Source organism: Gallus gallus, chromosome 3, assembly GCF_016699485.2.
Source record: "Gallus gallus isolate bGalGal1 chromosome 3, bGalGal1.mat.broiler.GRCg7b, whole genome shotgun sequence".
Taxonomy (NCBI): domain Eukaryota; kingdom Metazoa; phylum Chordata; class Aves; order Galliformes; family Phasianidae; genus Gallus; species Gallus gallus.
In genome coordinates, this window is record NC_052534.1 from 98,514,020 (window position 1) to 98,540,986 (window position 26,967).

Consider the following 26,967-nt stretch of genomic DNA (forward strand, 5'->3'; position numbering starts at 1 on the left):
AACCTCTCTGGGTCTCAAGATATTTACTTATAGCTATGATTATGCTGACTTCTATTAAAACATCATTAATGCTCTTTTTAAAGCACTAGTACTGAGTTAGAAAGAAGGACTTTCAAATCACAGTACATATTCCTGCTGATGTAGGATTTATAAAGCACATAGTCTTACTGGTAGAAACAGAAGGGATTATAAGAGGAAAGCAATGAGAATATAAGAACACAGACCCCACGGGAGAGCAAAATGTTCTGCCTTTGATGCATTTTTTTCTATTGGGACAAGTTCTAGCAGAAGAGAGAAAACTGAACAATCATTGAATTATCAGAAAACAATAAAATAAAGAATTGAGAAACTAAAGATGCAACATTCGTACTGAGAAAAGAACAACCTTGAAAATGGGGAGTGGGCAAGAGAACAGAATCAGTCACTTTTTAAACATGCAGCCTCAATTCTCTTCTTCCCAAGCAAAACACAGCTAAGGCATGAAAAGTACAGATTGCAAGGTCCTTCTCATCTCTCAAGCAAGCAGAAAGAACAAAAGAATGAAACAAGAGGGGTAAACTCACTCTGCACAAACCACCTTGAAAAAACAAACAAACAAACAAACAAAAAACAAAAAAAAACCCAACAACCTTGTTTCCCATAGTAGTAACATAACTGATTCCACCCTAATCAAATTTGTTTCAATTTTGGTAGTCTGGAGTTTCAGGCAAACTCAAGGAAATCTAGAAAATTTGAGCTAGTCTTTCTTTCCTTTTAAGTAATGAACGTGAATTTAGTGCTCAGCTCAGGAAATCTTGTAACTTCTACATGTAAATCACATTATGGAATCATGAGTCAAGGATTCTCCATGAAACGGCTACTATGCTACTACTAGTGGCTACTATTAATGAAAGAGAAGGGGACAACTTCTCCTGAAGGGTTTCCAGCGCCTCCTGGCAAATCCAAGCAGTTAAGACGCTGAAGTTTTAGTGATAATAAATTATGTCAAAGCTAAAAATAAAAATGAAAATCTAATTGCAGCACATACTTTGCAGTTTGTACCTTAAAACTGCGGAGACACAGGCTGATCAGTCTCGCATTATACCTGGGAAGGAGATGAAGTTTGTCTTCCTAGAGGCATTTCCAATCATATGAAGGACATGAAGATGACTGAGCTTAGTCAGCATTAACTTAAAAAGTGGCAATCATGCCTGAACAACCTGATAGCTTTCTACAATTAAATGACTGGTTTGGTGGATGACAGCTGATGTTACACACCTACATTTATCAGGGTTTCAATACTGTCTCCCATATCTTCATGGGCAAACTGATGAAGCATGGGGTAGATAAGCAGACAGTGAAGCAGACTCAAAACCTGGTTGTTAACACTGGCACAAGTCCTTTTTGGAGACTAGTGACCAGCAGTGCACCCCAGAGATTAGTACTGGGTTCAATACTCAAACTTCCTAATGGAAGGTCAGAATGGCAATGGAACAGAGTGCACTTTTGTCAAGTCCATCTTAGAGATTTTCAAGACTCCAACAAAGCAGTGACCTTAGGCAGCCTGCTCGAGCTGACCTTGCTTTGAGCAGAGGAGGGGAGGAAGAACTTTCAGGGATCACTCCTGACCTCAACTGTTGTTAACAGCGTGACAATCACAGAATTACACATATTAGTTAATGAGTTTATTTTCCCTCTTCTCTTGTACCTTATCTTATCTTAGCTACATTGATTTCTTTATGTCAAAACTGTGACAAAACATCTAAGAGCTATACTTACTACTTAAAACCCTAAATACTTTATAATACAGTTGTTCTTAGTATTTTGTACCAATGTTCAGACTTCACAGATCTTGGAACTAAGATGCATCCCACCTCTAAAACTTAATCCACTGTTAGCTGTGAATACAAATAATATTTAATCATTAGTCTGTTTTCTCTTCTTCACTTGAGGAAGAGAGCCTGAAGGAACAGTACACCAACTGGGAGATAAAAGTAAATAATTCTTAATTTCTTCTGCTACAGAACAGTAGGCAAGAACATCTATTTATAAACGTTCTCTCTAATCTTTCTGTTCACTATCGAACAAAGTTTGGCTGATCCAGTATACTGGGAGGCATCAAATTTTTCAATTACAATTAAAACAAAACTAAGAAGGAAAGTCAGGATATGAATTTGTGACAGATATGCTCTAGTCCTAATAATTTTTTAATGCAGTGAAGAAAAGTTTTAGCTTATAAAACTTATAAATGATTTATCAAAAGTATCATCCAGAAATTCCAAAACGCAGGCTTGAAGATCAGTAACCTTTCCAGATTAGTTTCTAATGGACTAGTTCTCTCCAAGTACACAAAAGAATTATCATTCATAAACAGCTAAGTCTGAACTTTTCTGACAAATCAATGCATGTAAAAACCTAGATGAGTGTGGTGCCCACACTGAAACAGATGCAATTGATGCCCCAAGGCTATCCAAGGGAAGCATCATTTAATGCCTCTAGCCTAACTATGGCCAGATGTAACATGGCACATGATGGTGACTAGCCTGAAAGTATACTACTGTTACTATTCTCCTTGAAGGATACATGTGACTGTTGCCTCTACATTTTAAGTAGGATCATACAAATCCTTGTATCTTAGAAGTCATCAGTTATTAAAAAAAAAAAAAAAAAAAAAAAGGGGGGGCAGCAAAAGTTACAGCCTAGATGTTTCAAATAAACTATTTTAATAAATACCCAGTTAGATAGATGCAGTGCTGAAATTTCAAATAATTATCATTTGAACTGGCGGGTTAGTATCTTTCAGCTATGTCTGCCCTAGAATATATTCTTTACTTGTGGATATTTTTTTTCAGAGATAAAAAAGTAACAGATAACAAATAAAGAAAAGAGAGATGATACCACTGCTTGGTATCATTATCCTCATAGACATTCTACAGGCTGTCACATCTGAACGTTAGCTTTCAGAACTTTTCTGTAGAGCATAACTTTGAGTAGAAGAACTGGATTTTCTAAGTACTGTCAAAAGTAAAACATGCAAATCTAAGTTCAAGTACTTGAAGAAATCTCCAGGGCAATAGTTGAGGCAATAAAATAATTCTGTTTCCACTATGATGCATACTATACACCTTCTACTAGAAACCAGTTCAATTCCACTTTAAATAAATCACAATTTTTTTTCCCAAAAATGTTATTTCAAAGGGTCATATTCCTCTTAACCATTTTTTAATTTACTGACTGAAAGATATATGGTATTACCAAGCAACAAAATTTAGGGCTTCTTTTGTTTGAAGAAATGCTCACCTGCTGCTCATTTCCATAGGTGGCCAAGCTTGAAGGAGTAAAACCAAGTGCTGAAACTCACATGGTTTGTGACTAGATTCCAGAAGTCTCAGGAAGAGTTCACACCTTTTTTCTTCACTTTCAATATCTGTTGTGTCTACCTGAAAGAAAAACATTTTAAAATTAAGGATTTAAAAACAATAAGCTATCTGCAATGACATCAATGTTGTAAAACAATGCAGGAACACAGCCAAAGTCTTCACAGAAAGCCATTTTCTTACCTCTCATTTTCAGTTACATGCAAGTAAAACAGGAAAGCAAATAAACAATGGGAAATGACTTAGGTACACATTCTTAGAATAATACACCTCTGAAGTAGATTCACTGACTAGTTCTCAAGAGTTCTACATCTCTGTAAAAAGAAAAAAAACCTTAAATTTCTTTTTCTCTATATATATACACATAGTTTTATGTAACGTGCACATCCAGTACTTCTGTAATACATACTACTCTCACTTATCTGTGAGAATTCAATGGTTTTATTTGAGTTTGAATCATCTAATCTTTAGTCTCAGAAGGAGGAGTATTGGAAGATTACTTTAAATTCATTTTCTCAACGAAGAACTTTTGCTGACAAGCACTGCAGTATTTATCTGTATAGGTATTTAAGCTTAAGAAAGACAAAAACCCCAGCCTCCAGACAACTCTGTCTCAGGAAAAGTGTCCATCTATGTTCCGAATATGCAGCTTCTCTCAGAATTGGAATTCTCTTAAGCTGATAACAGATTCTATTACAGATAATTACTTCCTGCAGTTTGCATGGTAAAAAAAAAAAAAAAAAAAAAAAGCAAGGTAAAAGGTCTGAGTGTTGAATAAAGTTTGCTGTAAATGAGAACCAACTTGATACCAAATGAGAAGCAGCTTATATTTCAAAGTTTGGGTATCATACTTTTGTGGCTTTCACAGATTGAATAGCTATTGCCTACCTGACACATATAAGTTCTTATAGTTAAAAAATAATTTGTTACAATAACAAAGTTGCTTTCTTTCTGTTATTAATACATTCTAACACTGATATTTTCCTCCAAACTTTGAAAACTTTCAGGATATAAACCACCTTAGTTTTATCTTATAACTCAGCTGAAAATACATAGCATTAAATGTTAAATTTTTTTGTCTTAGCCCAAGTATTTCTAAGACTTCAAACACGGGTGAAGTTTTCCTTAGTTCTACAGCTACTTTAAAAGATTAAAGTTTTTATTCCCATCTTCTCAAAGTGACTCTGATATATCAAGGACAAGTTTTTCAAAAGAGGTTGGAAAACAAAGATTACTGATGCATTTATTGAGTTGCCTACATAAACTTATGACTTTAAAATATTTAGTGCTGAAAACTTTACTGCTTTCTCCAGGGTATGTCTGAAAGTACTGCATACTAAAACGTTCTAGACATCCGACATAAGTTACTCAATTATAGTATCCCTCAATTCCATCTATACTTCCTCGGGTGAAACATAACTGTACTCAATATTTAAATCACAAGGCTGAAAAAAAGAAGGGAGATTGGGAAAGGGTAAAAGGGACGTAAGACATCCTAATCTCTAAGGATCAAAAAATATTTAGCAACTTGCAAATTACTTACTAACTAGACAACAGAATCTCTCACATGGATTCATCTGTCCAAATTCCTTTTTTAGACAAGTAACTCTGAGCTTTTAGATTAAAGAGATAGCATTACAGAAGGTCCTCAGAGTACATTTTAGGACACTGGAGCAAGTTGCATGTTACTTCAGAACACAGTCTGAATGTTAAATCTCTATAATGATAGACATAAGAACAAAAATGGCATAGAAAGTATCAGTATTAAAATATGAGATGAACTGTCACAGAAATTGAGCCATTGGCAGTAGAGAGCAGATCACAGTAGATTGAATATCCTGTTCAACAGGAACTGAATTCCTATAATAATTTGGCATAATACTGCACCTTTACAGACCAGTTTAGATTAATTAATCTAATGAAAAATGTAACATTATAATATAGTGTTTTGGACAGCTGGATCCTTGCAACATAATTGCTTACAACAACACATATTAACGTGACCAAAGAAAGTTTGAAAAACTATCCTATTCTCAAACATGGCGTGCATTTCTGACACACTTCTTCTTATACTGGCTTCCTTAGAGGTGCCTACATTTCTCATTTAAAGTAATAACAGCTTAAACACCGCAGAATGTTTGCTTTAAGAAAAAACTATTCAAAATTCACTTTTCATATGTTGTTTTAAATGCACATCACTTCTATTCACTGTGAATCAGGTGAGATTTAGAAGGCAGCAACACAGGGAGCAGCAAGTGTATGTGCTTAAAGACTGAATGCGATCCAGAATGCAGCACTGAGGATAAAGGAAATGGAAGGCTAATGAAAGAATAAAAATGAAAGCACTTAAGTACTGAAGGACAGATGACAAGTATGCTTACCTTCCAGAAACAAAACAAGACTAGCTTTATTCTATCTAAAACTTCCCATCCCTCCCTCCTTCCTTTTATGTCTTGGCTTTTTTTTTTTTTTTCTTCCCCATCTTCATGGCATCTTGTGCTTCTGGTGCACGTATTAGTTCATTGCTGGCAAAAATGCATAGCTAATGGTGGTGACCATGCTGAAAAATGGCGTTTTGTAGCTGAGAATTTGCTCTATTAAATAGTGTCATTTTGCTCTCTGTATCTGTTTTAGTTTCCAAGTAAATAAATAGGAGGCATTGTTTTTGGAGCAAGCTACGCATATACACAGACACAACAGAGGAACAGAGGAAGCAGACACTTTACACAACTAAGAGAGCATGCTCCAAGTTAAAAGGCAGAAATTTCATCTTAAAAGAGCAAATGCTAGCTGAAATGAAGTTGCCAAGGTTACAGTTAAGCCTATCACCTTGTAATAGCACAGCAAAACAGGAGAGACATTAAAAATTCCATTTAAACTGAACATTCTCTTTTCAGTGACTCTGAATGAGCAATTCAGATGGCTCTAAAGCCTGTAACACAACAACGCGCTGCATTTCTAGCAGTATAGTCATTTTCAAAGCCATGGTAATAGTATACTATAAATCCTATCCCTCAACTTTTCAATTAAAAAAACTAAAACATTCAAAGGTTACATACAGATAACCTGCCATGAAAGGCTCAGACCCCTTGTAGTACAAAGGCCTGGAAAGAAGATTCTGTCACTAAACAGATTAATGACGCCTACAGCAAAGTAGCAAAGAGTACACTTCAAATTCAGATAATACATAAAGAATACAAAAGAGAAACGAGTGGAAAAGGAAAGCAGGGTTTTCAGTTTTAATAACAGATTTTTCCATTACTGCCTTGACTTCCCTCAGTTTTGTGCCTTCTCTTTGGCAATGTAATGCAGCTGGCTTTATGTTTTAAAAGGCTGCACAAATATTCTCCGCAAAGGGAAAGTCAATTAGGGGAATTAATTTTAGAAACAATGCTCATGATACCTTATAAAAAGAAATACAAATTAAATAAAATTGAGCCACATGTTAAACCATTAACATACAGAATTTCACTATTAACAAGGGACTGCATATGCTTAAAATCAAGAAAACAAACATCTGCATAATGCTAATGTTTCTTAAAAAAAAAATCAGGAAATTAACAAAGGAAAATAAAGGCTATACAAACAACACAGAATATGCAACCATTGCTTAAAAGCGCACTAGATCCTACTAGATCAACTTTTTACAAGATAAGATAGTGATAGGAGAAAAGGGAATGGTTTTAAACTAAAAGAGAGAAGATGTAGGTTAGATGTTAGGAGGAAATTCTTTACTCAGAAAGTCGTGAGGCTGCCCTGAAAATTTGATAATGATCCATACCAGGAAGTGCAGAAGACCTGGTTGGATGGGCCCTGGGCAGCCTGATCCAGTGGCTGGCAACCATGCCCACGCAGGGGGGCTGGTACCGGATGCTCTTTAAGGTCCTCTCCAACCCAAACTATTCTACGATTCTATTATTTTTCGCATCTCTGAACTTACTCACACAACACACCACATAGAACTATGCAGCATTAGCCATTAAAAGCACTATTTTTCCTCAGGTGGTTATGGTCTAATTATTAGCAGCAGATTCATGAGATTTGATATAGTGTACGTACAATCATTCATTCTCCCACAGGGAAAGTCTTCAACTTACTCTCACCTGCAAACCATAAGAAAGCACTTCACAATGATGAGACAATGAAAAAAAAATATATATATACATATACTATCATTATTATTATTTTTGTTGGAGTCCAGTTATTTATCAAACAGCCGGCCACAATATCTTAGTTCTGAAATCACCTTGCTAGTAGAACATTTCATAAGAGAAGATTCCTACAAGCTTTTAAAACACTTTGTTTTATACATAAAATCTGAAGTATATGGGTAAGAGTGCTTTTACTGCATTAAAAAAAAAAAAAAAAAAGCATTTTGATGTTTGGGGTACTTGTAGTCTATTCTACAGCAGATAACCTTGGCAAAAACACATCCTTTATCTGACCTCAGGCATACTGAGCAATCCTGGAATGCACATTTCTTATATCCAGTACTGGAAAGAAGAAAACTATGCACCTAAAATACCTCCTCTAAAAAAATCAAAGTATTCTGCCTGAGGAAAATCTTTTGCAGACTTATCTAGCTTTCTTTCCTTACAGGTTCAATGTATCAGATATCCAACATGATGAAACTTTTGCTCCTCTCAATACATAAAGTTTTGCTTCATCTTTTTCCATATATTTATTATTGCTTTGTAGAGATTCATTATGCATGACACACATGAAGGAGTGTAAATATGAAAAGCTGCCTCAAAAGTTTGTTCTACCAGCTTTAAGAAACTTATGATGATACACTGAAGAACGATAAGGTTAAATAAAGCCGTGGGACATCACACATGACTGATAAAGATAACTTCTGGCTTGGCATTCCACAGGTTCAGTTGTTTAGTTCAGTACATTATCTCGCTTTTGAAATTGAAGTTAGTTTAAATCAGTATTTACAGCTATAGTGCTATGTTGCTGTATCTAAATTGTGTCCCAGAGGCATAACTATCCACTATATATTGTTCTCCTAATCCTAAAGGACAGACATCTGATAGAGTTGTAAAGCTTTATTGCTTAAACTGTATTATTTGAACTGACACCAACCAACTTGGCTGGTGACCTAGAGACTGTTTTGTTTAAAAAAAAATGGAAGTACTCATAAAAAGATTCACCATACAATCATTCAATCCAATCCTCTCCTTCCACAAGTTAAAACAAAACAACAACAACAACAACAAAAAGCTGTCTGTTTACATATTAGAATGATGAACAGGAAAACTGAAGCAGACATACCTCCACTTCATTCTTCCCAACAAATTCTGTTCAGCATATTACTTTTTTCTCTCCTTAAGTATGACACAGCTATGGCTTACATCAATAGATTTTATCCAGCACTAACATTCTAAGGAAATAATTGATAAAGATGTTTGTAACCAAAGAACTGAACTGTAAAAATCAGAAAAATATTTTTCTTCATAGTATTTGTATATTGAGAAAACCTATGTTCATGCTTAAAATCAACTCCCTGTATTAAAAGCAAAGATATTCATGGTTTCCAAGAGCCGCAACTAAAAACCTACTGATTTACATGATTATATTCATTTTACTACATCCACCAGATTGTAAATATCTCAAAATATGTTCCTGTTCATCATTGTAGTCTAAGTTGGAATTAATATGGGATTAAAAATAGAAACATTAAACATGCATTTGAGTAGTCCCTTACTGCTACACTATATTCTCAATTTGTTTGCACTCCCTTGTGAAATGCATTAAGTTTTTGTTTATGCACTCCACTACAGGCTCTAGAGGTAGAGATTTCATCTATACTATATTTTAAGATAATAAGCAGATCTGACAAAAAAGATTTTACTTGGATTCAAGATCAGTAAAGCTAGTGCTACAGCTTGCCTACAATCATCAGGCAGGACTTCATATGATTTATAAGCACTGACTGACAACAATCTGATAGAATGCTGTAATGTAATGATTAGCATCTCTATACTGTTGACCTATTCCTGGCCAGGCTGGATAGGACCCTGGGCAACTTGATTTAGAGGTTGGCAACCCTGCCCATGGCAGGGAGGTTGGAACAGGATGTTCTTTAAGGTCCCTTTCTACTCAAATTGTTCTATGATCCTATGGCATGAAGTTAACAACTAAGTTAAACAGATATTTAAAAGTGCTTGTATATACACACACGCACTATATGAATATATATACGTTATATGTATATGCATATATAGATTATATAAGTATATGAATATGAAAACAAATGTTAAAAATTACCAGTAAAAAAATAGGCATAATTGTACATCCCTTCCTGAAATCAGACAACTACTATCCCTGCACAGGTATGATGAGGAGCTTTTAAAGGCTATTCTTTATTTTACTTGCTTCAGATTGAAGATGAGAGACATCCCCTACCAACCATCATACTAGACACTTGTAAAAGAAAACAAGCACATATTGAAACATCTTATTCTAAACCTTCGTATCCCAAAGCAATAGTAAATGCTTTTGAGGGCAAAACCGTAAGTGACGCTGCCCCCAGCACACTGTCAGCATTTCATTATTTCTACGCTATGGTGTCTTTAAAAAGAAATCTTTCAGGATGTGATTGAGAGAAAAATCTTCAGAGACAACAGAATCACACTGAGAAAAGTAGCAAGAGGTGAAGAATCATCCACCATGTTATTCATCTTTCCTGTCTACCAAATGTGCAAGAGCAATCAAGAAAACACAGCTGAAAGCATAAGAGTGAACAGTTTACACTAGCCGATAAAAGGCAGGTTAGAAGACCATGTATACAGTCAGATAGAAGAGGTTAAAAGGTTAAAAAATAATAAACTAGCCATCTCTTTTGCATGTCAATGGAATTCAAGAGATCTCTCAGAGGAGGAAAAGCAGGGAAGTACTTATTATTCTTTCAACTCAATCTAGATGCAACATTTTAATGAAAAATACATTAATCTCTATGCATAATTTTATCCAATAATTTTGCCCTAAAATAATCCATTTAAGCAAGAATGCTTCCTAAAACACAGTTTTTTGATTTCAGTAAACAAGTTTAATTTGTAAACAAGCCAATAACTTTCAGTTAAATATTTTTCTGGTAAATTATCTCCACCTACCTGTGGGAAATATTTCAATGTAGTGCTTGTCAACACATAGAGCTGCTGCTTCTTCCTATTACTAATTAAGCTCCTCTGACTACCCAGAGATGAGGAGAGTACTGGATTAAGTTACAAATGTATGCTTCCTTTTCTTATTTCATGTCTGTTTTTTGGCCCCTTTGGTATTTAGAATAGATCTGAACCTGCACTGACCTCTTTATGTACTTGCACACTGTGACAGTGTGCTCACCCTGCATTCACCTCCCCAGTCTTTCAGTATGACCATCTCACCCAAAGCCCGTGCTTGGCAACTGAGGGTCAACTGCAAGGCTCCACAATCACAGTACCAGTTAGTGTCTGCCTCAAAACAGACATTAGGGAACTAACAGAAGAGACTACGTGCAAACACCTTGCTCAACAGCCAAGGGCTAATTTGAGCAATATGCCCACTGAGATCAGCTAGCAAAAAGTAGGACTGAGTCAAACATCTTACCCCATACAAACTGAACAGCCCAGGAGTTCCTTGTTTGTTTGTTCTAAAGTATTTTGGACATTTAATCCACTCTCTGGTTCTATTGACTTCTCTCATATATAACCAAATTCAGTGCTATTGAACTCTAATTAGTAAGTCGGCACTTAAATGGCCACAATTTCAAACACTGTTAGTAATGATTGTCAACTGAGGGAAAGAAAAATCAGGCCTTTTAATTCTCTTTCCTTGAACTGAAAAAAAAAAAAAAGGAGGTGGAATTAGATACCTTATAATCTCCATCTGCTTTGTGTTTCTATAAGGACTGCTCCTATTTTACTATGTAGGTCCACAGTGTCAGAAGTGTACATTGGTGTTATGGCAGTAGAGGCTGAACCTTCCCACAAATATCCCATTACATTTTCTTGTCATGTGGCAGATAGCAGAAGAAGAGTAAGGTAGTCTGACAAAATGGCATCTGACATTCAGCAAGCATCAACGAATCTCAATGGATGCAGTTTTTTCTGCATAGAAGATTTCACATCTTTTCCTCATCTGCATTTTCCTGTCAGACATCAGAAACGCCCAGGAACTTTTCTCTGACAAAGAAATATATGATTTATATATTGTTTAATTCCTTATCTGTTTGATATGTAGATCACTAATTCCTAAGAAACGCATACAGATTCAGTAAACACAAGTGCATTGCCTAATGCATAAAAATGTATAACTTGTGTAGTAAATAAAATCCATTCATTTATATTCTGCTGGAGATTGTGTCATAATCTTCAAATACATTTCAGAAGAAAGAAAACCTCTGAAAACTGTACATAAATATTGAGAGAAAGGAGAGAGGGAAAGAAAGATACTGATGAACAAAGAAAAAATTACAAAAAAGATGTATATATCTAGCTAACTAACATTGAACGAGACATGATTAACATACATATGACTTAAAATATGTACTGACTAGGTGATAGATAGGAGATGCAAAATTTTAAGAACTTTAATCTTTAAATATTACTTTTACATTTAAGCTGTTAAATTATGCCCATATATATATATCCCCATTATGTCAAGTGTCTCTTCAGTTTGCATTTTCTGATTATCACTACCATTAAGAAGCAGTGCGTGCACAAGTTCCCTGTTTTCAACTGTTTGTATAACTTCCAACTTAATAAATCAGTCTATAATTGTTGCTAATAGAGGAAAAAAATATGTTAAAACTGTTTTCATGTAAACAAGAACTTGTCAAAATTAATGCTTTCAAAGCTTTAAAAACACTGTCCTGCATATAGGCTAAACTGACAAGTTAAAAGAGGTATTTTTAAAAAGAATAATTCACATTAAACTAAAACACCTGCATTTAGGGATAGCAGGTTGAAATATGACATTAAGTTGGAGTCAGTATCTATTAAAAAAAAAAAAAAAAAAAGACAGTAATGCAAGATTCCTCTACCATTTATCCACAGTTATGACTTGGACCAAGAATATTTAAGGTGACAAGTGGACGGATACCACAAAATTATCTAAGCTGTACAAATTTAAATAAACGAGTAAGTCTGTTACAGCCCTAGAACTAATTTGAAACAACAGATAGCACCATAAAGCTGTCATACAGGATGAAGTTACGTAAGCACTGCAGTTGGTTCAATTTGATGTAGTCATTATCATAGCAGTCACTGTAGTTATAGGTAAGCTCTTGTGTAGGAACAGAAACAATGTATTTAGATTTATAATCCTATGTAAAAAAAAAAACCATCAAAATGGCATATTAATATGGAATGTTGTGGTGATACCTACCCAAAACTTGATTTTTTAGAAAAAAAGCTACATACGTGTCAGACAAATTACATTTTAAGTGTCAAAAGCGATTAGTGCTTACATACATAATTTATCAAAGAAGACAAACATGAAGTAGTTACTTTAAAAAATTAGTCTCACACTTCTAATAAATATGAGCTACTAGAAATGCCTATCAGGCACTACTCAATGAATAGCTGACAGGGGCTCCTCAGATGATAGTTCACAGACCTAAATAAAGTCAACCATCTAGATGTTTGACCGAATGAGACTGAAAAAAGCATGGCATCAACAGTTAACATATTAAAACATTGATAAAATAAAGCCTGAAGAGAAATGGTTGTACAATTCAAACCTCATAAGACTTAACATCTCTGAACGGAAACCAATGAAGAACTTTATTTGCTAGCAGGAAAAAAAAAGTTCAGGATCAAATGGTAAAGCGTAAAATTTCTGATAATTTTATGACTGTTTCTTTGCTTACATAGATTAATTGCTTTCAGGGGACTGCGTCATCAAAACAGGAACTGAACAGAGACTCACTGAATGAAATTCCTTTTCATTTTGGTTAACGTACAGCTGAATTCCAAAGTGCAATTACAATGCTTGGATTCATAAGCACGTACCATTAATTTCCACAAAGACATCACATCCCTTCTCCAACTATTTCATTCCAGGAGGTATACTACATATCACAGTGGGACTGGATGGAGAGGAGAACAGTAACAGACACAGAAAACATTTTGGATGAAATAAGAGGACTGGAATGGTTTACTTAGATTGAGTAAGCAATGGAAAAAAAAACAAAAAAACAAAAACAACGTGGCAAAGTATACAGATTAGCAGGCTTTGATTTTCTGAATTCTGCTATCTGACAAAACACAGGATAACATTACATATAAAAATCACAAAGAGGCAAAAATCATTCCACTGTGCCAGTAGTTTCTGCCTTCAATGCCACAAATTTAGCAAATGACAAGTAAGGCTGCATTATAGTTCACCCGCATATTTCTTTGCCACATAATAAGAACTAATATGTCACTAATGAGCTCTTAATTTTTGTGAAACTGAGATAAAAGCACACCATGCTTTTTTTTTTTTTTTTAAACCATTTTCCACTTATACCTTCATTACTCAAGAACTATCACAGAAAGGGAATTATCCTATGTGAACCAACTCCAGAGCCTGTTCATCCTCCTCTAAAGCAACCACAGCAGCCTGCATAGGAAACCATCATACTCACTCAAGTAATACTGTTTGTCTCTTCAATTTGTCTTCCCCATTTTATTTGTGCAGTTAATGGAAAATGATTCATTTGCATTCTAAAGTATTTAATCAATCATATACACCACAGATTATGTTTCCAAAAAACATTTCACATGTTGTCATATGGAAAAATTGCATCTTCAAGAAATGGAAATTAGTGTTTTAAAATATTAATTAAAACTTGAAGTTAATTTATTAGACATAATTTTTATGCATTTTTAATAGAGAAACAATGTCTCTAGAACTATAAACATCTTAATAAATTTACTCAAAGATGATAGGATTATAAATTCTTCCTCTAATTAAGCATGTTTCACAAATAAATGATGGCTAAGGATTAAACAGAATACTGTTTTTTCACTTGTACTTTGCCAGACCAAGCTAACTGAGGGTCATGGTTATCTGAAAGCTGATAAATGCCTTCAGCAAAATGACTTGAGTATTCTTACATTACAGGCTGCTTTCCATACACTCATGTTCAAATTTAATTGACACAAGTACATGCAACAGGTAAATGCTGAAACTCTACTATTTCTATTGAATTTTCTCCCTATGAAGTCACAGAGTTCTATGTAAACAGATACATATTTCTCATATAACAGGGAAGAGAGCCAGGAAAAAAAAAAAAAAAAAAAAAAAAAAGGAAGGTTGACAGCCATATACAAGTTCCCAGGAAGTCATTATGTTAACGTAGACATATGAAAGGTTGCTGAGACACAAAAAAACTGCACCTAACATACATAAATTGCCTACATCAGTAAATGGCAAATGTAGGATTGGAAATGTACACATGAAATACAAACTAATCCAGTAATTTTTCAAAGCTACATTTTAAAAATAAGAGATAAAGAGTCCTAAAATTACTATCTCAAATTTGTATTGGAAATCCTTTCCAACTTTTAAAAACACCTAGCCCTCAGCAGCTCTCCAAGCCTGCAAGATCATGGAAAAAATGCCAGTAATATAATAGTACGAAGGGTAAGAGATTACAGTCTCTAAATGACAAAGCTATTTGCATTTAAGTAGCATGCAAACAGTAATTACATTTTCAATTTGCATAATAATTAAACAATCCTTTAAAGACAAGGTGTGTCTTATAGAAGCTTACCAATTGTTAACTTCTTGTCTTAAACTAACACTTGCTTTATCTATGGAACCTTTGCCAATGCCTTCAACTTCCAGGGGATAAGCTCTAACTCTTGTTACTGTAAGTTATTCTCCCTAACTGGACACTGCAGAGAATGACAAAGTACACACACAGCGCTTGTTGGTATTTTAACTTGCTGCAAGTCATTACAGACTATATATTTTTTTAATATTATATGAAAACAAATAATTTCCCATCTTAGATGGATAAAGCTAAACTTTGAAGTAAACATCTTAACCTACATTTTTCTCCTCCCCCCCAACATTTTTTTGTAATGTACAAAACAGTCAGTATTTTGACCCATATTTTTCATGCGTCAGTTAACTAGAAAATTGCAGAACCTGAAGAGCTCAGATAAAATTCATCAAGGGGATTAAAACAACGCATGCCTCCTCCCTCCAGGAGGGTAGGTTGCTACTGGAATGTGAATTAAAGACTCTCAAGCCTTTGAAAAATGAGGACCACTGAATTTTTAATTTTGTTAACTTATCATTAGAGAACTGGAAATTGCTGTGTTTCTGACTGTTTGATAGGTAGCTGCTTCCATGAAGTACATTTTTAATTTTGTAAGAGCTGGCCTGTTTCCCAGAAGAACATTGATTTGTGGCACCACTACTTAGAGCACCTAGAGCATAATTAAATATTAAGGCCCTCTTTGATGTATGCGAAGCCTGACTAAGAGGATTAGTAGACACTCTGAGGGTGGCTTTCACACATTTTCTGGTAATTGAACACCGCAATATCATTTTACTTATCTTTACTCAATAGGAATCCACATTCATCCTTTACAATACTTGGTATCCCTATTTGTACCAGGGAACGGGGGAGGAAAAGAGGATCGTCTAAAAACATGGAAGAAATGCCAAGCAAGCATGGGTAGAACAGTCTGGAAGAAAGATCGTGAGCACTTTTATGAAACGTTCACAAATTTAACTCCATTATCAAAACCTTTAGATGCATTCCTCTACTAGATAAAGTTAACATCCGCTCATTTTCCCACCCTTTTATTTTTCTAATGAATGTGATTGAGTGTTTTTCCACTTTGCTGGATGAGAAAAGGTGACCAAATGAACAAAGGTGGAGTGACATTAGAGAAAAAGATACCTACACACTCACACACAAAAAATGAACTGACATAGCAGCACGCTTCTGAAAGACGTAATTCCTCATGCCTGCGTTTGACTGGTTTATCAAGAATAACACAGGAATTTAACAGAATTTCACAAGGGTGCTTTTTGAAGGTCAGCTAACCTGAAGCATTAACCTGTGTAATAAAAGGCTGTCTGGATAACTATCTTGATTTTTCAGCATTCATTTAATTGCTGAATTCTGCAGTTTTACTAACATATCACAAAGGAATGTGAAATGTATCTAGCAAAATACAGAGAAAAAAAATATCCTACCTTCAGTTTGTTAATTCACAGAATAAACAAATCAAATTAAATCAAATAAGGTTATATTTTCTTCTAACACAAACTTGTGGACAATGTTTGACATCAGCTGAATAGAGAAAAAAAATTAAGTAGTGAATCATTCACTTGTTTTCTTGGACATAAACAAAGAGGTCTGAACTTCAGTTACCAGTACTTAATAGATGAACTAATTTGTCTGAATCGCAGACTAGCTACCTATCACAAAATATTCATTCCAAGCAAAGAGATCACATCCATCACATTTAGCTTGAAGTGACAAGAAAAATAGAATTATTTTTAAATATGTTCCAACAGGACTCTCTCGATTGTACTCTGCAGCAGGAATTGTAGTGAAAAAAACAATTATTTTGATGTATGTACATGTAAGCACAGCTTTCACTACTGCAAAGCAGAGAAACTATTTTTTGAACTTAGCTAAATACCATACACATAGAATTTTATATTACAGTATTGTATGTACATATATATATAATTAGCTCTAAAAGGTTTGAATTTAACTAGCACAGTACTTATGCTTTTTACTATGCAGCTTCTTGCAATATCTTCTTATTCATCAGCAACAGAGTAGAGCACTGAAGTGATTAACTTCTCTGTGCCATGACTTAACAGAGTGTTGCTTATAATCAGCACAGAATCCTATCCTTCCCTCACCAAAACCATGTGTGTTTTGCTGCTGAATATCATTCCGAAAATCCACCACTTCAGAAAATAGATGTTACTAACATATTATGTAGGGAGGCCTAAGTTGCTTGGAAGACCACAGTCTACAAGAATTGCACAGGCTTTAGTAAAGATACACGTGTCTGGCACCTGGGAAAGCAGAGTCCCCAAGCCAAAGCACAAGTGGGGACTGCCAGGCAGGGGAGCACCTCTGCTGAGAGCTTTAGGGGTCATGGTGGGCAGCATTAGCCAGAGGCACATGCAATGCATTTGATTAATTCCTAAAGTGGTATGAGACAAAAGAAAATCAATGCAAGTTTTGTGTTGCAAAGCTATACATGTTTTGACCTATCAGGTTATGGGAGGAAATAAAAGTGATGCGGTATCTTACACGATTGTTAAGTGTAATGCGTCTCATAAGGTTTCTGTCAAATACAGGTTCCTTTTTTTTCTTCTTCTATAGCCACAGTTGAAAGCTACCATCAGTCTGTATTTTTTTTTTTTATTAAACATACTTTAATTTAACATTTTAGACTTGAAATGCTTTTGAATTGGAAAGTGGGTCACAGGCAAAAAAATGTTGACACGGGACACTGCATACTAACAACAGAAGCAAACCAAAGATAAAGAATCCAATCACAGACATACACACGCAGTGTCGTTGAAGAGTTAAGTGCTGGTATTACTGTGAATGCAAGAGAAGAAGTAATTTCTAAAGGAGTCAAGAGATGAGCATTTTCTCAAAGATTATGATGATGATTATTCCTTTGGAAGGTCTTAGTACAGCAAGTCAAAACTGAGATAGTACTTTTGTTTAAAATTAATACAAAATGCTTTTGTGTATGGATTTTATTTTACCTTTCTAAGCATTATAAATGTTCTATTTTAGCTCCATAAGGCTTCGGCACTGGAGGTGGAAGAATAAAGGCATTCAGGAAATGGAGGAAGATTAACTCTGCTTCTGAATAATTCTAAATGCATCAACTGATACTCCTATGATTTCAAAATAACACAGGCTTCAAAGATAAGAATATTTCTTCCCACTAAGCATTTACTAGATTCTCATCACACCTGGAAGACTAAATGTAGAACCGCTAATGCTACATACTTCCATAGTAAGCACTTTACCAAAATGAGTAGTGAAATGTAGCAGTTCAGAAAGGATCATACATAAAAAATGTTATTTTTGAATATTAATCAATATTACAATGTTCTGCATCACACACTGGAACAGGTTGCCCAGACAGGTTCTGGAATCTTCTTCTCTACAGATATTCAACACCTATCTGGAAGGTAGGTGCAACCAGGTAGGGAAGCTGCTTCAGCAAGGAGGTTGGACTCCATCTCTTTAGATCCTTTCCAATCCCTGAAATTCTGTGATTCTGTAATTTTCACTCCTGAAAATTTTCATTCTAAGATCTTTACTATCTTAGATTAAGTTTTACATTTGATAAAAATCAATCAATCAATCAAAGCTCAGAATTTTCTAATCTGTTAATTCAGAAGGAAAATTAGTCTGTTTTAAACTTGAAAGCTTGGGCTATGTCTCTTCGTGAGGAACAAATAATAACCAGCTTATAACAAGTTCTTTCAGTAATAATTTTACATTGTTTTCCCTTACTTTGCTCTGAAAAAAGACTTTAAAAATCACACTTGGGACAGTTTAAGGTATGAGCTGTTCTTAGAAAAAAAAACTGCCTTAGGTGCTGCCTCTTCACTCCATCTATGATCAAAGGCATTCCCTATCAATCAGCTCCTTCCATTTGAGAATGCCCTTGATATTCCAACTACACATTCATGGTATAAAACCTAGAGAGTTCGGGAAAAAAAAAAAATCTGACTATAATGTCACACCAAATAAATGATAAAGAGAAGAGTAAAAGTAACAAGCAGTTGTCTGAAAAGAAAGAATGTAAAAAAAAGAATGAGGAAGTTAAATGCATACTGTACAAAAAAGTCATTAGTATTTAATCAAGTTTGGTATTACTTACTCCTGATCCTAAACAAAAACTGAGGATTCTGTTAACTATTTTGTTTTTCAAAGAATCACAATTTACTAGAATCTTGACTCAAAAGGAAAAATAGGATTAGTGCCCATAGTGACAACCACAGACTACAAACTCAGATTTCACCATATAACCCCTGCATAAGAAAGTCTCATGCTATCATTTATAGCAGTTAATTTTAATACCTTTGTTTCAGGCCAGCAAGCTCTGAGAACAGCTTGTGTCCTGAAGTACACAAGCAGTTTGCTGTCTTCATCATTGAGGTGGAAGTCTTGTTCCAAAATTTGCAGTACTCTGATGCGAGGCTTCACTGGTAAAGAGTCATCACCACAGAAAGGTCTCAGCCACTCCAGGAGATCATCTGAAGAAACTACTTCCTCCCTGTAATTAAACAATGCTATGTTAAACATCCTGATCAAAGTGTTACCTACATGTATTTTCAAAGTTGTTAACAGCTCTGTTCAATACATTTCAAACTTTAACAGAGGTGTCATGAACTATCTTTGTGTTACACAGAAGCAGAAACCAGATGAACTGGTGTGAAAGTGGGATTCCTCAGAATTGCCATATGAAGTACAGAGAATACCATGAGCAGTATGATTACTTCATTTAGATGTCTACTCAGAAGGAGTATGCCTCTGAAGAGCTCACCTCAGTGAAACTGCAGACAAATCAGGCTTTATATGAGGTGCCTGAAGCTAAGTGCTAGAAGATTTTTTTTTTTAATTCAAATAACCTTGTAAACACCACAAAACTCCATCTATCCAGTTATGCATCATCCCCACACTACCTTGACTGCCAATTTCACCACAATGGCCCCGAATTTCAGCACCTAAAAAATCACCTAATGCAAATGGTCCTGATCAATATCTGTACTTTATGTAGCCTGACCATTTTTATTTATTTATTTATTAGTTTGATATATTTTTTGTTTTCAACTTTCTCTAATATTGACCAATATTGTTTTCTTTCCTTAAAGGTCCCCTCTTTATTTTCTGTATACACAAATTAGCATCGCAAGTGGCTCTAGCAATTTGTTGGTTGTTTTTTTTTTTCTTTTATATAATCTCTAGCTAGATGGATCAATGCATGTCCTAATACGATAATGAAAAATGTTCACAATCCTTATAAGAAAAAAAAGTCAGAAATCAATACATTTTGCACTTTATCACCTAGAAAATTAACAAATATATCTTAATAATGTAATTTAATTTTTAAATGTTTATTATACTGAATACATTCTAAATTTTACAGTACACTTTACAGTACACTGACTGCCACCAACTCAATCAACCTGTTAGCAACTGCAGACATAGTAATCTATTCTATCCCATACTGGCTCTAAACTACCATGTAACAAATCAGTAAAAGCCTATTCTGCTATTTTCCAGTAGAATTTCAAACTAAAGCTTATTTATTTAATTTAAATCAAGAAAATGGCTCCAGGTGGAATGCGATTTATAACTAATGTTCCCTTATTTGTCTTAACAAGGCAGACGGGAAAGTAATATCAGACAGAAAAATACAGATTTATCCTGTCTTGCAGCTCTGAAATAAATATTGACAGCTTAGATATTCAGACTGTAAAGATCTCAATTTTACTTAGTTTTTGTATTGCCTGAATGATGCTGCTGAATGCAGAACTTCAGTAGAATTAGATATGCCTCTGCCAAATGAGTGTCATTCAAACTGTACACTAAAAGTCTGGAAATTAAAAGGAAGTGTCTGAATATTTTCAGTGTTTTGCAGAGCTCACACCTGTTTGTTTACATATGCTTTCCCGAGAGGAATATTTATATTTTGTAAATTGAATAGCTAAGCTTTAGGAAGATAAATAAGAACAAGTACTTAAAAGAATGTAAATTATCTCCTGTAATTACACCGATTTTCACTTCAGCTTATTGTTTCGACAGTTAAATTCTGAAGTATATATCTAAAGACTCTGGAAAATGCGTCTCAGAATATAACTAGAACTGACTCTCTCATTCTACATTACAATATTGTAAATTAGATTTATTGCAGATTTTGACAACAATCTTCTTCAGTATCCAATATTTACCCAACTTAATATCAGTGGAGGAGCCCCTGTACAATGTAAGTGTTTTTGTTGGCCACCGAAGAGCATGGGGCTTTATTACTTTATTGCTTTTTAATTATTATTATTAGACATACATTCTTAAGTTAATAAAACTGAAAAGACAACTGACTTTTTTTCTTCCTTGTCTTCAAGAAAAATACAGTGGAGTGAGACAGACAAATCATTATGTAAGTTGACATATGAACATTCACAAAAGAGAAGACACAAAGAACAGCATTACACAGCTTTTGTGTAATTTTTTTTCTTGCACTATACCCTACATACATTGACAAGTTAAGATATCTAAATTCAGGTATATAAAAGTGACTCTATTACATGTAGCTTATCTAATAAACTGAAACAAAGGCAGGGTTCTACTACTAGACGGAGTTAGGGCAGAAATACCTCAATTTCCCCAAATCACTGTTATACATTACTATGTAAATCTTATGTTCAGCGACTTCTTTCTTCCAAATGCTCAAGTAAAATGTTCAGTCAGGCTTCAGATTTTGAGCTTTGTAAGTGATAGCATGTTAAGAATAAATCCTAGAAAACTAAATGCAAACTCATTATATACATCCCTGAAGAAAAATCATCCATACTCAGTATTGTACCTTGAAGGCATTCCTACATAGTATCGTTCAAAGCCTTAACAAAGGACTCCACAGAAGTTCTTACCCTTTTTCAACACTGGCATGTACTGCAGAAACAATGCCTTCTAGGATTCCAAGTGGATCTTTGACTGATGTAGAATCATCATTTCCACTGTTAGAAGAAGACACAAAAGTCACTGTAAAAACGGTACTTAATAGTGTACTTAAATCTAACCAACTGTAGAATATATGCAAATTACTTAACAGTTATGGCAATTTTCCACTTTTGCTGCTTAACTAGTAACCCTTGTTTTCATATCTTCCTGGACTGAACTAGAAAAAAACAATTTTACCAAACTTAGAGTTTGTGAACACTGCACTGAAGAAAGGCAGGTTAACAGTCCCCAACTTAGTTTACTGAAGATGACTCAAAAACCCACAGATAAAGTGCATTTTCCCTTCTGTTCACCAGCATATCAAAGCTATTCTGCTATTAAATATGTAAAAATATATATATTTATATTTATATATATGTCCAGAGTCTCCTGATTGTTGTTTAAAGCAGCTGAGAAGAGAAGGAAAAAAAGGTCAATTTTACTAGTAAATACAGTTATCTATAATAAGAACATATTTGGAAAAAAAGAATGAAGCTGGTACTTATTAAAAGCTTAGTATTGCTTTTACTGCCCCAAAATTGTTAGATAAAAAGATCCTATAGCTCATTAAACAAATAATTGTGTCAAGATTCCACAAAGACTGTTGTCTTGTTTTTTTGCTAATAATTTAAAATGAGCAGCTACTAACAGAAACAAATATAATTAATGAAGTAGTCATTTGATACACACAGATTATATGCTACTGGTACTTTATATGCACGCATTAAACAGCATAGGGTTCAGTGTTCACCTCAAAACTCCTACATACGAGCCTCAAGTAATTGCATTGATAAAGGCTTATTTTGATCTTGGTTCAGCTTCAGAAAAGCGATGCATATTTAATCAAGTTCCTCAAATACAATAAAGTACAAAGAATGCTTGAAAAGGGAATAAATTAAACCCATCTACGTATTTTAACCTAATTAAACTGTTCATTGAAAATACATGATATTCTTTTATTATTCCAGCCCTAATTACCTCTTTCTGTTTTGCACTTTATCTAATTCTAAACAAGAAAATAATCAAATAATCAAATAATATACTCTTGGTGTTATCAATTCAAGCTGGAGAAAGTCACAATGTCAAACAGTTATTTCCATCAGTAGTATCATGGATACATAATAACTGGGTTGCAAAATTGCCCTGCTCACATGACATGAGATGGTGAAAAATCTGTTTTTTTTCCTGTTACATGTTCAGTCTAACAAGACTTTTTACCTCATTCAAAAAAAAAAAGTCTCGCCATTAAATACAAATTCAAAATTTCAAAAAACCTGTCCTGCTCATTGCCTGACAAAAACTTCCAAAATTTTAAGAAACACAAAACCCATCTGAACACCTAAGCGAAAACATTTAGGAGCTGCAAATGAAGGAAGTCATGTCTTTCTTGAATAAACTGTCTTCCCTGATTACCTAGACTCCTTCTAAGCAGAATATCCTCACATAGGATACAAAATTTTTCTTCGTCATCTACAAGCTTTCCTAAAGTCACAGATCATGAAATGTTTCCAATATATTGCATGAGTGATCTTGGTAACAGAATGAACTGAATCTTAGCTAAATCTAATCAGATTTCCATTGATTACCAAAATCTTTTTCACATTATCACTTCTTCTTATTAAGAATCAACTGATTTATATTGATAGTAGCTGTTTCCATAGGCAAACAAGAAAGCATCAAATGCAGTTCCTGTATAGTGTTTTCAGATACGTTCTCTTGGAGAGGTTTTATACCTACTAATGCAAGATTTTCTACTTTAAATTTTGTTTTTATCTTCTGTGACTTCTGTGCACAATTGACAAAATTGGACAATACTGTTCTTGAAATTATAATATTTGACAGATAATTATTTTTTAGAAGAGATGTGCTTCTGAGAAGGTGAAGAGGTGTTAAGCCTATGATATCGCATGTTATTTAAAAATGAATAGAATACAATAGTTCCACTGGAAGGAATTTGGTGATATTTGAAGGTTCAAGCCTGATCACTTCAGGGGCAACCAAAAGTTAAAGCATGTTACTGAGGGCATTATCCAAATGCTTCTTGAACAATAACAGGCAAAGGGCATCAGCCACCTCTGTGGGAAGCTTGCCCCAGCGTTTGACCAGCCACAAGGCAAATAAATGTTTCCCTTTGTCCAGTTTGGACCTCCTCTGTTGCAGCTCTGTGCCATTCCCATCCCACCATCAGTTCCCAGGCACAGAGACCAGTACCTCCCTCTGCTTCCTGTCCTTCAGGAGCTGCAGGGAGCAGTAAGGTTGCTTCTCAGCCTCAACCAGATCAGACAATTCAAGCGTCCTCAGCCTCTCCTCACAGGACATGCCTTCCAGTCCTGTTAGCCACTTTTTGTTGCCCTGGACACTTTCAAAGATCTTAACATCCTTTTTATATTGGGGAGCCCAGAACTGCACACAATAGTGAAGTTTAAATATAGTAGGAGAATCATTTCTTTTGTATGGCTGGCTACGCTGTGTTTAATGCACCCCAAAACACAGTTTGCCTCTTGGCTGCCAGGGCACACTGCTGGAGCATGTTGAGACTGTTGCCACATCAACATGGCCCAGGTCCCCTCTCTACCCACTCATTTCCCAGTCCAGCACTGCTGTGTTCCAGGTGCAGAAGCCAGCAGGACACCAAAAAGTAATTTATTTTTATAGAAATGCAATACTTTGTAGAAGATTCTTCTATAATGGACAGGAAACATTTCAATCAGCAAAGATACTTAACGTGTTTCAACAGACGTTGCAGTTACAAAACTGAAAGAAAGGATGCATATTTTCAATCACAGAAGTAGAACATTTCTGTTTCACTTTCACGTATATCACAGATACAACCGTAATTTTTCACATCCATATTGGTCTGTTTCATTTATAGTTACAGTACCTAAATTACATTCCTTGTCACCATAGTTACAGAAGATTCAGGGAAACTCCAGTTCAGAGTTATGACCCTACAAGTATTACTTTGAATGTTAACTGCCAAAGAAGAAATTTGTCTCCTGCAAAAGTATTATATAAAACAGTCCTGTATCAAAGCTAAAAAAAAAAAAAAAAAATCTGAAGAGTTTTCCCTTAAAAAGTTGCAATTATTAAAGAAAATTTAGCTTCCGGGTTCACGGGAAAGATTTCTTTTAAGCACAGTTTTTTGCCCATGAACCCTGAAACGAAAATGCTGCATAAAATGCTGCAGCTAATATGCTTCGATTTGCGTTACGCTCTTGCTTTAAAGCTAGTATTTGAGTATATAACAGAGATGCAACCACTTTCATTCACAGAAATTGCATCAATGCCAGTAAGCTTAGGAAATGCCAAGAGACAACCTTTCATTTAAATGCTTGCTATATTTAGAGTGATGCTACCTTATAATACCGTCTTACTGAATTTCATAAGAGGGAGGATATTACTTCAAGGATTTTCTATTCTCTGATGGATTTTTACTTCATGCTTCTTACCACTGTAGTAGTCAAACTTTCCGCTTTTTGTTATGTGACTACTATCACCCTGTGACTTTCATCTTCTTGGCAAACAGACAGTAAATTAACTAGGCACCTTGTGTTATAACATTTTGCTTTTTTTTAAGCATCAGTTTGCATTTATAAAGAAGAACAGTGGTAAAAAGAATGCACATCACACACCAGTTGAAAATTGTGAATTTCTGAGTTTATCTGAGGTGTTGAACTAAGGCCCCAGTACCTTCCCTCTCCTGTTTTGTCCACAGGAGGAATGTACTTTCCAATCTTTAATGTAAACTGCTGCCCAGGAGTTATTGGTCATGGTATGCAGAACAGAACTTTTAACCATCTTTCAGACATTCCTGCTTTGCAATGCCTACATACAGAACACATAACTCAATTCACAGAAAAAGAAGTAGAAAGGAGAATTTTGAGAAGTTTGTCAAAGACTGCATATTAGTGAGACTCACTGAAGCTGAATTAAGCCGTTAACTTTATATCCAGATACATCACACTGCTGTATTCCAGCTAGGCACGTTAAGACAGTGGTCATGTAAAGCCAAATTATTACGTACCAACTGGACAAACTCCAACAAGACAGACAATATTACTGATGTTGCTATGTAAAAGCTCTATCATGTCTGAGGATGCTATGAACACTGAAACTCAGTGACTTCAGGAACACATTTGCTGATGAAGAAGGCTGCAAATGCTTTGACAGGCTGCCTTCTTTTTATCTGTGGCTCTTCAATTTGCTGTAGTATACACATAATTGTTGAGAAATAAATAGATATGTAAATTATTTTCCATGCTAGACTTACATAGTTCTGTTATCACAGAATCACCACGGTTTGAAAAGACCCACAGGATCACCCAGTCCAACCATCCACCCATAATGTCCACTGTTATGTCCACTCATATAATCCTACCCACATATAATTTTCCCTCATGACAAACAGACCAAATAAATTCCCTACATTTTATCCATCTAAACTGGTACAAAATGTGAAAGAGCCTAGCAGCAACTTAACATTAGAATACTTTCATGTGTGTTGCATGTATCTGTTTGGAACAGAAATACCTTGGAAGAGAGCTCTGGAAAAATATTAAAATGAGAAATATCTGTCCATTTATCATAAATGATATAAAATGACATTCTCCCCTACGCTCCTATTCATACTCCTTCCCCAAAAATGAAGTTTTCTGCTGGTTACATGAGGTCATTGATATAGTTGTCTTTCATATGGAATACTCAGCACATCGAAGACCCAGCAGGCAGCATTCCCCAACATCAAATCCAAGAGAGTCTCCCTGATGAATTAATTTAATCAGACTACAGAAGAAGAAAAAAGAGCCAAAGTGAGTATTTTTATGATGCTCTGGAGGAGGAAGAGCATCACTAACAAGAGGATTTTTAAGATCTCATTGATATTGTTAACAGTGATCACAAAAC

General features: G+C 34.9%; 1 protein-coding gene across 3 annotated transcripts in view; it reads right to left on the reverse strand.

The window, feature by feature from the left end:
* NBAS (neuroblastoma amplified sequence) overlaps positions 1-26,967 on the reverse strand; it is a 161,681-nt gene that overhangs the window by 23,944 nt on the left and 110,770 nt on the right. For all 3 annotated transcript variants that reach the window (XM_015276095.4, XM_046939145.1, XM_046939144.1), the window contains 3 exons: positions 21,996-22,082; positions 19,426-19,621; positions 3,280-3,419 (listed from right to left, as the gene is read on the reverse strand). In XM_015276095.4, coding sequence (XP_015131581.2) covers positions 3,280-3,419; positions 19,426-19,621; positions 21,996-22,082 — 423 coding nt within the window. The remainder of the gene's footprint in view (positions 1-3,279; positions 3,420-19,425; positions 19,622-21,995; positions 22,083-26,967) is intronic.